General features: G+C 44.5%; 1 protein-coding gene across 7 annotated transcripts in view; it reads left to right on the top strand.

Moving 5' to 3' along the window:
• The window catches only part of FGF1 (fibroblast growth factor 1), a 94,513-nt gene extending 88,680 nt beyond the window's left edge, over window positions 1-5,833 (top strand). For 6 of the 7 annotated variants that reach the window (XM_014558944.2, XM_014558946.2, XM_032477018.1 and 3 more), the window contains one exon: window positions 2,553-5,833. In XM_014558944.2, coding sequence (XP_014414430.1) covers window positions 2,553-2,747 — 195 coding nt within the window. In that variant the 3' untranslated portion in view covers window positions 2,748-5,833. The remainder of the gene's footprint in view (window positions 1-2,552) is intronic. The other variant, XM_032477019.1, reaches the window with a different exon arrangement.
• The last annotated feature ends 7,657 nt before the right edge of the window (window positions 5,834-13,490 follow it).

Here is a 13,490-nt window from a genome sequence, read left to right as displayed (position 1 = left end):
GTATTCATCCAGCCTGAGACAAATTTTTGTGTGTGGAAAGGATATATTTGTTTAAAAAAATAAGTTTGAAAGGCTCTAAAAGGTTAATATATTTATCTCTGGGAGTGGTGAATGGCAGATTTCATGATATGGGAATATAATATATATAATTACATATATATATTAACTTATAACAAATCATATAATAATATGAGAATGCCTTTCTGATTTTTCCCAGTGTTCTACAGTGGGTGCATATCACCTATGTAATTGGGGAAAAGCATGCTAAATATAGAAAAGAAAATGATTAAAACAGTAGGCATGAGTCAGCTGTTAATCCCCAGGCCCGCGGCACTGCACGAAGCGTGTAACAAGCGCTGACAGTCCTGGGTGAGGGACGGATGGAGCACCTCCAGTTTGAACGGCTGACTCAACCTGTGACTCAGCCATTCTGTGTGTCAAGTGCCCTAGTGTAACAGACACACCAGGTGGGGGACGCGGCCGTCCCCAGCTTCGTCACAGAACACAGGCCTGACGCCCACAGCGGGGCATCATGGGCTGAGTCCTCCTTACAGGACAGTGGGCAACCCACACGGGTCCAAAACTGCCTATCTCCTCCCACCCCCGACAACGTGCTTCAAACACCGACGTCTGGATAAGCTCCTCTAGAGGCAGCAGCGTCGTGCAATTAAATATTACATCTCTGTCCCATCCTGTTCCAAAATGACCTGAAGTGTCTCACCCAGCCGTCACTCCACTAGACCACAAGTGAATAAAGACCGGAATACTTCCTGTTACATAGCTCCTTCCTAATCAAGGATAAGTTTATTGACTGCTTTGCAGGATCTCAAGAATCAAATTAAATTCATCCCCTAGCTGGTGAGCACCTATTATCTGCGAGGCTCTGTGCCTGGCGGGTAGACACAAGGCTGACAAGAGTCCGTCTCTTCCCTCAGCAGGGCTGACAGTGTAATAGACAAACATGCCCACGTACAGAGAATAAACAGCAGGGTTGGAAACCACCAGAATGGGAATCATCAACCACTGCGGGTGAGATGATGATACAGAGATCACAGGACTTGGAACTGGAGCAAAGTCAATACGGAACATATGTATTTTAATGCTCCTCACTGATGTGTATCCAGACGTAATAAATGTATTCTGAAATCTTGACAAATAGAAAGTTCAGAGAACTGGGATTCCTCCCACTCTAACAGATGAATTCCAACTACAAAAGTAACTGTTGGTAGATATTTTTAATGTAACTGCACTACTTAATATGTTGTAGCTATCTTTCTAGGTTCATAAATTTGGACTCCACTGTAGGGATGTACCACTATCCACTTAACCAGTCACCTTCCCACAGGGATTCAGGTGGCTTCCAATATGCTACCATTATATCCAAAACTTCAAAGAACATCCTTGAAAATACAGTTTTACACCTGCTCAACTATCTCAGAAGGGTCCATGCCTAGAAGTGAAATGGCGCGTCAAAGGGAAGGCATATTTTACATTTTCATAAGTGTTGCCAAACTCCCCTCACAAAGTTTCCACCAATTTATCTCACCAACAGTGCAAGAAAGTGCCTATTTCCCACACTGTCACCAATACTAAGACTTGTAAATCTTTCTGCTCTTTGCAGATATTAGAGCCAACATATGTTAAATCGTCTTTTAATTTGCATTTTCTTGCGAGTGAGATTAAATATGTTTTCATAGGTTTATCACACATTTTTAAAACAGCAGATATAGCATGTCATCTCGATAACATGCTGTCTGTGTCCATATGGCCGTAGCTGTGTCGCTCTGTGTGCTCATATGTAAAGATGTAAGGAAGGATTTTCTTCAACTGTAAACAGTTGCCTGTATCTGGGTGGGTGCACTTTGGGGCAATTTTTTTTTCTTTTTTCTTTCCTTTTTTAAAGTTGTGATTTTTTCCAAGTACTGTTCTTCCGATAAGTAACAAAAAATAAAGCTAGTTTCATTTAGAAAAAAACAAAACAACTTTAAGTTCCAGGAGCTATTTTATGCTTAGGACACATTTTGTGCAAGCGTTTATGTTCTTAACAACACTGAAATAAAACCCTGATATTGTTAGTGGAAATTGCCACAATGTAAAGCCAAATTAGTAGGTTTTCATTTATTCTTCAAGACCAAACTTAAGAATCCCCACTGCATTACAGGCCGGTTTTACCCATTTTGGACGTTTTTCATGGTCAACCTTAGGTGCCAGGTCTCCCCAGAGACAAAAGACCCAGCCCTGCCCTTAAGGTGCTTAAAGTCATGTAGGATCTCCCCAGTAGGAGATTCTAGGGTCCTGAGCACAGCAGTTATGAGGGGAGCTTCCGTAACAGCAAATGTGCATTGAAGGTTCATTATGTGCTGAGTCCGGTACCAAGTTCTCATTTCCCTCCTCAGAGATCGGTTCCATTATTACCCCGATTTTACTGAAGAAGAAACGGAAGCACAGAGGGCCTCACTCACTTGCCCAAGGTCACACAGCTAGTGAACAGAAGAACCCCGTCTAAAAGCATTCACCAATAGTTCTACTCTCTTCTGGTTTTATCTCTTTAGCAGACACCAAATGAGGAATGTTTGTTCCTGGAAAGGCTGGAGGAAAACCATTACAACACCTACACGTCCAAGAAGCACGCCGAAAAGAATTGGTTTGTTGGTCTCAAGAAGAATGGAAGCTGCAAACGCGGTCCTCGGACTCACTACGGCCAGAAGGCGATCTTGTTTCTCCCCTTGCCAGTCTCCTCTGATTAAAGAAATCTGTTCTGGGTGCCGACCAGTCCAGAGGAGCCTGAAGGGGTCCTCACCCCCCGACCCCAGATTGTTCCCTTGATCATCGGCTGCGCTAACCCCTGGCCCACTGAGCCTGAATTTATAATGCGCTTCTCAATGCCCAGTTCACTTCTTTGTAGAGCCCTTCACCCTGGCACAGTTTGGAACAGAGGGACCGAATGGCTTTTAGGGGCCAACTGGCCAGACAGTCTGGGTCTGGTTTAGAAGTCCAGTTGCCTCTGGGCATCTACTGCAGGCTGAGCCTCTCAATGCAAGGGCAGGGCCAAGTGAAGTGTGTACGGGGGGCGGGCTGCCAAATGGGTTGTTAGTAACTGCATGCAACTCCCTCTGCAGAGTAAACCCCGTCTGCGAGTCCCCCAAACATCTGGCATGACTCCCTTTCTTCCTCTCACGCATATTAGCAGAGACACTTATGGCTAGATTAGCGGAAGGCAGCTTTCCATGAGTGGAAAGAAGGATGAAGAAATCCCCTCTCGGGAACAGAAGGGATTGAAATGGCGCGGGGAGACTGACTGGATTCTAGTGGACAGTCTAGAGGGATGAAGGCTGGGAGGCTCAGGCACAGGAGAGCAGAATGAATGCACAACCTTGGGAGCTGTTTCAATGCCCTGACTTCCCCAAGGTTCTCTGGCAGCAGGAAGCCCCCGGCTGATGCTGGGGGAGAGCAGGAGGTGCGGGTTCCTGAGAAAAGCAAGGACATCGGGTGTTGGGAAATTCATTTGGGTCTGAGGAGTGGGTGCAAGAGTGATAAGAAAGAAAGGGAAACATGGGCTGGGGGGAGGTTATCATCTAAATAAAGAGGATGATTCTACAAGTGAGAAGGAAAAAGAAAGGGACGTCACAACCCGTGCTTGGCCACCAGAAAGCAGAGGCTTTGGGGTCCTGGGGCAGTGCTTACAAATCATATGGGCATCTCGATTGACCGCAGATTCTGGTTCAGTGGGTCTGGGGTGGACTTTTCCCGTTTCTAACAAGCTCCCAGGTGCTGGAGACGCTGCTGCCTCCCTCACCATACTTTAAGCAAGGTCCCCGAAAGTGTTATTCAAATGAAGTGGGCTCAAACGCCAGCCCTCCCCAGCCACGCCCGTGAAACCACACACCCGTGGGTCTTCCGGGGCACTCAGACGGCTTGGGCAGCCGTGCCTGTGTTACGTGTTAAGGGGCCTGGGTTTAAGGCGCTTTGGCCCCATGTCTCTAAAATGCCCATTTAGAAGATAAACCAAAGCATACTTCAGAAACGTTAACCCCTCACAAACAGCTTTTCCCAAAAGGCCATTTGTGTTACCATTACTTGTATAAATGTGCTTCCTGCTTAAAGTGAACTTGACCCGAGCGGCTAGCAAATTAGAAACACCATTCATCTCTGACATGATACTGTTGCCACATAAAGGCCTTTAATAAGCCATTTAAACTTCCTGTGAGACTGTACGCTTAGTCACGCTTAAAAATACATCCTCAAAGGCAGTTAGACTGATCAGCGTGCAGCCACTGAGAACGACAATAGGACATGACGTATAAGCTCAATCATCTGCTGCTTAGACCACCTTTTCCTATAAAATGAGATTTTTCTCTGTTTCTTGCTGTGCTATTATCAACTCTCCTTTGAAAATGGGGGGCTCTTAAGCAGTGATGTAATTCTGGAGAAAAACTGCTGAGAGTGTTAGCTCGTGCTTTCTAATGAACTGAAATCATTATTAATTGAAAGGTAACTCGTTAGTAATTGGACTGTCTATTCTGAGTGGAAGAAAACTGACAATCTGTGAAAGCTCAAAGTGACACTGCAACTGAGGGACCGAACCAAGTTAACACTACGGTTAACAGTATCTTTCTGCATTTGTACAGCAAGTTTTATTTCATCACTTTTTTTTTGTTTTGTTTTTGTAACTTGGATAAGACGATTCTTATTTTGTTTTAGTAAATCTTTGCAGGCAAGTTGGGGATAGTGCAGTGCGGCCTGACATCTCTTTACTATGAAGACTTGGCCAGAAAAAGGTACCCAGAGAGGAAATCCAAGATATTTATAATGGCCCATAACTTTTAGTGTATGAATCAAATTCAAGTGTAACATTGGCCAAGGAAAATTAAATACTGCGGCTAACAGATGAGACGGAAGTCTGTGGTTTCAGAGACCCAAAGCGTTTAGAAGAAACACTACTGTGACCTTGACAACCTCAGCCCAGTCATTATTCATGTATTCGTTCAATGAATATTAAGTGCCAACTGTGTGCCAGGCACTGGCCTGGGTACTAGGGCCCCTGGGAACCTTGTCTGTCTGGTTTGCTGCTGTCTTCTCTCCCAGGGCATTATATTTATGGTGAAGGATTCATTTCTTTCAGTCAAGTAAAAAAAAGAGACCGTGGGTTCCTGCTGAATGAACAGCAAGTCCCAGAAACCAAGGTTTTGGAAGAATTAGCAACCCGCAGCATACAAGAAACCCCTATGGAAATGTGAGAGGACGCGGCAAGGTAAACCTAACACTTCACCTGCAAGCCCATGTCAGTTCAGGGGGACCGCTTTCCAAAAAGGAAGGCAGGCTGTCTGATCTTGTAAGAAAGGAGCGGCCGGTGGTTCCCTGCCCCGTTCTGAGCATGTTCCTTACACATGGAGCATTCCTGTTGCTCTCCCTCCCGCTTGAGGAAGTCTTGGAGCCATCCGCCTGCCGTGTGGCCAACTGTTACGAGTTGCCTGACATTCTGTACGAAGCACCAGGCATTTCGATGGTTTTCAGTGTGGTGATGGAGGTGGTAGGGATGTGTTTCCTTGGAAGGGATGATAATTAAAGCCTCCTACGGCCAACAGCGTGCACTTACAAAACACTGACTGGAGCATCACGTGTTACTGAAGATCAGGGTCCTCGCTTCGTGTTGGAGGCAACGGAGCCCAGGTCCTCAGCCTTGTACAGTGCACTGCTTAAACCAACCGAGCTCCTAGGCTGCAAAGCAGACCTCTGAAGAAGATGCCTGCCGTTTTTCATCACCATCTCTCTTTTTTTTGCACCCTAAAAATGCTAATAAATGTTCCACTTCTAGGTGATAATGTCTCTCTGAGTTTCTGAGCATCATTGTGTCTCATCATCCTTGGGAAGGACTTTGTGGCATCCCTGAGGTGTGGCTGCCTTGTTTTCTACACTGAGCTGGTCACCAAATGTGAGACTTTGAAGGAGAATAGGAAAAACACTTCTCATTCTGTTTGGAAACCTAAGGCCAGGCCAGTGCTTGTCTAGGGATCCATTAGGGAAATACAGTCAGGAAATTTGCCCCCTGAAGAGCCAAGCACCATAACTAACTCAGCTGACGCCTTTTCTTCATTGTAGCCTGTGAAACCGTGCTGCTGTTGCAGAGCTGAGCAGCTGTGCTTTGGCAAAGATAAAGTGACCCGAAAAAAATGTTAAGGGCTTATTTACAATTTTCAGTCAATGTCAAGAGGTGTGCCTCTCGCATCTCAAAAGCCTTTGATGTGGGGCTGTAGGTTTGCCCAACAGATTTTCTGAAATCATCATCACATTTAAAAAACCTCCTTAAATAAACTTCTAAATCTTACGACTTCTTAGGAGAAAGTTTACTGTTGCTCAGGCATTGTGGCAGAATCTCATCACACACATACGTACTCACGCACATGCCAACATATGTTCACACACACAGGTACACACACACGTGTGCACACATGCACATACATCTATAAAAAACAGTTGGGCAGTGTTTGCTCACTTGGCCAATGACGTATCACCATCAATCCCTCCTTTTCCTGTGAAAGTTGCGTAAAGCAGTCTTTTTCTACCTTTTGGACTGTGAGCAACCATGAGAACCACATTTTCTATCACAACCCAGCACATACATCACCTTGAACACACACACAACTGAAACCAAAAACGTCACGAAATAAAATACATGAAATGCGCTGAGATTTTTCTTATATTCCACTAAAAAATGCTGGTCAAAGATCAATGAAATGGGGTCACGACATTCATGGGTCATAACCACAATGTGAAATGTATTGCCTTAATGCAACCAACCATTCTCCTTCCCAGAGATGACCAGACCCTGTTAGGCTGTTGTATTGTGACTTTAGTGTTTTCAAAGACACGGTTTGTTCTTGAGTAAACAATAAAGGGGACATCTTGTTGCCCAAGGACCATCTATTTTGAGGGCACGGTGAGTTCTTTTAGCTGGTTTGCTAACTAATCACGCAAAATGAAGGCAATGGTGCAGATCCCACAGGCACCCACTGCCGCCTCCAATGCTGGTCTTAGCACATTTCTACCCTCAGAGCTCCGGAGACTGACCCTCTCCCCTCCTACGGAATTCTCATCACTTTGGGTCTTGAGGTCATTCCTTCCCTCTCATCACTTTGGGTCGACTTGAGGTCATTCCTTCCCTAAGTCTTACAGTCTTTGCTTCATTCCTCTCTCTTGCCCCCACAATTTCCATTCCATAACCACTTCTAAACAAGACATAAAAAGCAGATTGAGCCAGGAAAAGGCTAGAAACCCAGGACTTCTAAGCATCCTCCCCAGCCCCTATCAATGTCTGGAAACTACGCTCTTATCTACCTAAAAACAGAGTATACCATTCATGACTCAGTCGTAAGATAAACACCACTGCTACTGGACTGCACCTCATGCAGGGATTAAAAAATTCCCATCTTTGCCGAACCAACAAAAAGTGTAACTCTATGCCCTGAATGTCTGAGGGCCGTTAGGGTAGCTGAGAATTGGCCTCTGTGGGTGAACCAGACTGTAAAGAGAAAAAAATATAAATGAAGACATCACCTTTCATATTTCTCTGAGTGATGCCTTGTCTGCCATGGGGCAGCAAGGGGAGGGGAATCCCAAACCTTAAGCACTTTTGGGTTGTTGGTATATTAACAAGCCTGGTCACAGTGACACATTAAACAAAGATGTGCCTTTAACTGCACTTTCACAAGTTAACAAAAATTACTTTCAGCAGCAATTGTGCAAAGTTAAGAATCTTGAAGCCCAACCAAGCAGTGGGACTTGAATGTTTTCCATTTCAAAATTACTAAGGATTGGTTTGACAAGCGCTAAAACTGAAATGATAGCTCATAAAAAGTAGCACACCCCCCTCCTTCCTACTCAGCTCCCTAAACCTGTCCTTCACCCCCAGAAAGACTCCCTTTTTCGTTGTATCTAAAATCTTACTCTAAAATCGAGTCAGAGAACTCAGCCCTTGAGACATGGGGCCCTGGCATCAGGTGCTCCGGACCCCAGTGATTCATCTAATATCCTCTCAAGTTACAAGGGAAATGTACTAAATGACTATTGGGATCTTTCTATAACATGGCACCCACTTTGCGGTTGACATATTGACCATGACATACTACATTGTTAGCTTTCCACCAAAGCTATAAAATAAAAAAGAGAAACCAGGTCACATACAAAGTGAGGCTGGAGGGTGGATCTGCTTTTATAACATGCATATATTGTAGGATCTCATTTTGGGGGTTTCTGACGGGTCTGAGAATGTTTGTGATGTGGGGAGGCGGTATTTCCCCAACTGCTTCCTTCCTTCTCAGCTTCCCACTGTCGCACAGGCTAAATTTATACACCCAGCAGCTAAACACTGGTGTCTATTTTATTACATAAACAAGCAAAACCTCACCACGTCCTTGATGCGCCCTTCTATCAGCCTTAATGAAGGGTTGGGCATTCCCTGTTTGGAACTGTGCTCAATTTCAGGATTTGGTTCACTTGGCTGCAGTGTGTGGGGATGTAGCTGTAGGCAGGCAATTTGTGCAAATCATCCCCAAAACACACTTCATTGTGATTTTGATATTTCAGGTTTTTCCTACCTTAGGAAAAAAACCTTTTTTTTAGTCTGACCCAGAGATACAAAAGAGCAAGATGTTAGATTATTTTAGTGATTCGTCCTAGCCCCAAACTTTTTTCTCCAAAGTAAGTTACAGGAATGTTATTACATGCTAATTCTTTTGTGTGAATTGTAAAAACAGGACTGCTCACAGACTGGGAATGTCAACTGCACTCAGAGTTCAGTAATTTCTTGTAGAAACGAATGGTAAAATCTATGGCATTCTCAAAATAGGAACTCTGGCATGAGGAACCCTGAATCTGACCTGGGAAATGATGTGCATTTTAGAACTGGCCGGATTCTTTCTGATAGTATAGGATGAAATTGCAATCCAAGCTGACCGTGTAGACAGGACAAATGAGAGAGAAACTTCTTTCTTTATTCTTGGTGCCACTGGAACATGTCATATAATGTTTAATTGGAGTGAAGAAGAGGGATGGTTTTACAGATTACTTGAAAATGTGTAACTCCCAGGCAACTCTTAGACTTAAGAAGAGTTTGATCAGGCAGAAGGCTACTCCCCCCAGACTCATCCACGACAGCAGCAATTAATTGAAAATGAAGCATCTTTCCTCAGTTCCCTCACTGATTCATCCATCATTTACTGAGTCTAGTGCTGGGCTGTCTAGCATTGGGTTAGTCAGGGTCTGATCAGGAGACAGAAACCACATCAATAATTTAAACAGGAAAATTTTAATGGAAAGGATTATCAACTAGTAAAAAGGGACTGACTACAAAGAGGGGTAAAGAGGTCTCTGAAGAATATGGGAGCAGCAGATGCAGGGAGCAGCTACTATCCCCAAGGCGGAGGAAAGTATTCAAGGAAGGAACAAAGCTGCCAGATGAAGGTGTGGCTGTGGCCCACGGGAGGGTAGAGGATCTAACCTCACGCGGTGCTTCAGGGAGCTTCCCTCCGCAGCCCTGGCGAAACTCTAGAAGCAACCTGCTGGGGACACTCACTGGACGTTGTGCACCATTAGGTGTCCAGCAGGAAGCTGCCCGCTGTGCCAGAGGAGCAGGAAGAAAAGCACAAGAACCCCAAAGAAAAGCCCCTTCCTCTTGCAGCGGCCCTCCAGCGCCCCCTACCGACAAACCTGTAGGTGCATCAGGGGGCAGAGGAGAAATGATTACAGGGTCGAGTTCCTGTACGGCAAAACAAGGCAAAGAAGAATTAACGAGCCTGGAGCAGAGCAGCAATACACTGGTAACTAGCATAAACAGGATTTAGATACCGTGCTAGATACAGTATTAGAAGATGAACAAATGTGGTCCTTGCCCTTAAAAAGCTTGCAACAGCTGTGAAGAAAGTCCCCACGTGAAAGCAGCAAGTTTTCTGGCTTTGTCCCCTTTAAAAAAAAATGCCATTTTTCTAAATCCTCTAAGCTTCTCCCAAGCCCACCATGTATGTTCAAGATACTTTCCGTAGATATTGTTAACTCAGTTACTAATTTAAATCAACCCAAACCAATGTAATAGCCACACATAGAAGAAGGTGGCTTTCGAGTCAGACTTGGTAGAGTTGGAATCCTGGCTCTTTCGTTTCTGGACTTGGTGACTTGGGACAGGTTACTCATCTCTGTGTCCTCCATCTCCTCCTCTGTCAAATGAGGATGCAAACAGCACCAGCCTCACAGGCTTGTTGGCAGGATCCAATAAGATGGAGGCACATAAGTATTTTTAACTTTAATTATAATACAATAAAGGTTGAATAAACATTTGTTATTATTTTCATAATAAAAATAATTATACGTATTGTAAGACAGGGCTTAAGATAATCTTTTAGACTCTCCATTTAGGCTCCCAGTGACTGTTTCCACAAGTCCACATTCAGAGAGAGCTTGCTTCACAGCAATTCGTTTGAAAAATGTACGGGAACCTTAACCTTAACCTTAACTCCAAGCTCACTCTTATAAGGCATAAATTATGTTATGTACTTGTCCTGTTGTAGTTTGAGCTGGTTAGCCCATATCAGGGCTACCGTATTGCATTTTAGATGTTGCATATTAAATGAAGTTTTACAAATTAAAAAAAAATGTTATATGGAGGCTAGCAGATGAATAATAAGGGGCCAGAAAAACATACAACAACTATAAGAACAAAAAACCCAGCAAAAGAAACTAGGTGAGTTCAGTTCAGAGAAGATTTAAAATGACATATTATGGCTCTCTTCAGATAATTCAAGGGTCATCTTGTTTTTCTTGCTCTGGTAGTCAAAATGAGTTTAAGTATTTGGGACTTGACAAGGAACTGGTCGTGGTTCAGTATAAAGAAAAAAATCTCTCTAACAACTACAGCCATTCCAAGCATGGCTGAAGCACATCCAGAGACAGAGATTAGTATCTGCTGCTCCTGGGACCTTCACACAGAGACTAGATGGGCACCTACGGCAGACTGATGCATCACCCATGTCCCCCTTCAGAAATGACCGTCCCAGCTGCCAAGAGTATTACGCACAGGCGGACGGCCTACATGAGAGCTGCCTTGTCCAAGGGCACGCCCTCCAAGGTGGTCTGCGTAGGTGCATAACTGCCTGGCCCTTTGCCTCAACTTTGGACCACCCCAAAGGACCATTCCAGCTTCATAATGTCTCATAAAGTCAGCTGAGGCTTCTAGGTTGAGGCTGCCTTCTGCGCTGTGCTGCCTCCCTTTCCACAGGTGTTGATCCCAGATCCCTAATAAACTCACTGCCTGCTAATCTTCACCACAGCGACTGCTACTCAGGGAAGCTTGCCTGTGACAATCCCTGTCCAGGATGCTAGAGGCACCGCTCTGAGCAGGATAACCACAAAGGCCCCCTACAGCCCTGTGATGCTACACAGTCTTCACACATCCAAAGCTGAATGTTCTAAGTCTACAAAGTTCCAACCTGTCTCCACTGTGTGCCCCCAGATGGATGGCCCTTAAGAGAAACCTCAGCCTTCTTTCTGATCATTTGACCTGTGTCTGGCCTGATGTCACCGGGCACTCGTTGAGTCATTAAATTGTTCATTCAATCACTTGTCCAGCCTTTCAATAAATATTTATTAAGGCCCAAATGTGCACCACGCCTGGTAGACACAGTGGTGCACAAAAAGGCTCTTTTCTGGAGTGTACATTCTAGTGAGGGGAAACATATGAACATAGTATTTCTCCAATTTCAGTCATTTGCCTGTATGCCCATTGACTGATTATATGTCTTATGAAAGGTGGTTCACAGTTTTATCTACTTGGGGCTATTGTAAGCAGAAATAATCACAAAGGGACAAGCTACTACTATATAGATTTTTTTTTCCTAATAGTCATTTAAAAAACACAGAACTTTAAAAAAAAAAGATGAACACCTGCATATCATCTTTCCCATATACACATGCCATAAACTAGGAAGCAATTTATACAAAGGATCATAGAGAGGAATGCAAAATTGCACACGTGACAGGTGCTTACAAGGGAGAAGTATTCAGTGTCCTCAGAATATGGGGATTTAACGTACTCATGGGCTTCCCTGAGGAAGTGAGCTGATATCTCCAGGAAGAGGAAGAGTTGATAAGGTAAAGACAAGAGCTGTGAAGATCATTCCAGACAGAGGCAGCAGCATATGCTAAGGCCCTGTGGCAGGAGGGAGCACAATGCGAGTGAGGCTCAAGAGTGGACAGCAAGGATGGGGAGCATGGTGTGAACTGAGGCCAGGTAGAGGCCAGTGATGGAAGAGGGAAGTTCGGTGGGCTCCATTCTCCAGCACATGTAGATAACCAAGTGGAAGCTGTATCTCCACAATCATTCTCTCTCCCCCTCTCCGTCCCTGCACAACTGAATTATATCACTTCTCCAGACCCTCTGCCAAAGAACACAAATAGTCAGTATCTGCATGCATGTTTCTGGCCTGGGTTCAAGTCTGGACTGTAAAATGTATTCCAGACTTAAAACTTTGAGGGGTTGAGGTTATATTTCTTAAATATTTAGATATTCCCCGGAGGCTTTTGTTTATTCCATCCGGCAGGTGAAGTACAGGAAAAGACTTTTTGTTCCCAACAAATCCCCTTATACCCAAAAGGAAAAGCAAGGTTTGCCAGCAGAGTCAAGGGTGAGAGATAGAACAAGGAAGCAGTGATTGTGCATCTGAGTCCCATTCACATGGAAAACGCGAGCTAATTAGCTTCTTAGTGCTGTGCTTCCAGATTCCGAATTTGACGCTGCTGTCCAAGTTCGGGGAGCTATGTTATTAATTAGTCCAAAAACAAATGAAGCGGTTTAAAAAGAATCACGCAACCAAAACCCACATCCTTCACAGGATAGATAGAAAAACAGAAAGATAACTTGGAAGCTCTTCAGGGATGGTGCCAGTTACAGGGTTTAGGGGGGATTTGGGTACGTCTTAATCTGGGTATGAAAATAGACAACAAATCATGTTTACACAGATCTAATGAGGAAAACTCCCTGGACTGCAGTGCCCTGCAGAAACTGACTTCTTAAAGTCCTATGATCAAACAGCGACCCCAGAGAAAGAACAAAGAAACCAAAGAGACAAAAGGAGAACAGAGACCAATTATTTTCAGTCCCAGATTCTGTAAGAACATGACTGATTATGATAACCATCCGGGATTGACCTCATTCATTTCTCTAGAAGGCACAGAGACCTGCCTTCCTGACAACCAAAGAAGATAGTTCCTGAATCCCTGCTACAGAGGAGGGATTGTCGCAGATACTGGGGAAGAAGGGAGGAAAGGGATCTACTGAGGAGCCCGTTACCCAGCTGGGGAACAGGGTACATTAGCAAATTATTAGAAGGTAACACGGGAGAGCACTGAAAGAAATATGTACAGGGCACTACAGGAGTCTGGGGTTTGGGGGGAGGAAAGGTCCTTCCCAAGGGAGATGGGGAAAGCTCCCCAGAGGAGGTGGG

The sequence above is a fragment of the Camelus ferus genome, chromosome 3 (assembly GCF_009834535.1).
Source record: "Camelus ferus isolate YT-003-E chromosome 3, BCGSAC_Cfer_1.0, whole genome shotgun sequence".
In the NCBI taxonomy this organism is placed as follows: domain Eukaryota; kingdom Metazoa; phylum Chordata; class Mammalia; order Artiodactyla; family Camelidae; genus Camelus; species Camelus ferus.
This window is presented reverse-complemented; position numbering and strand designations above follow the sequence as displayed.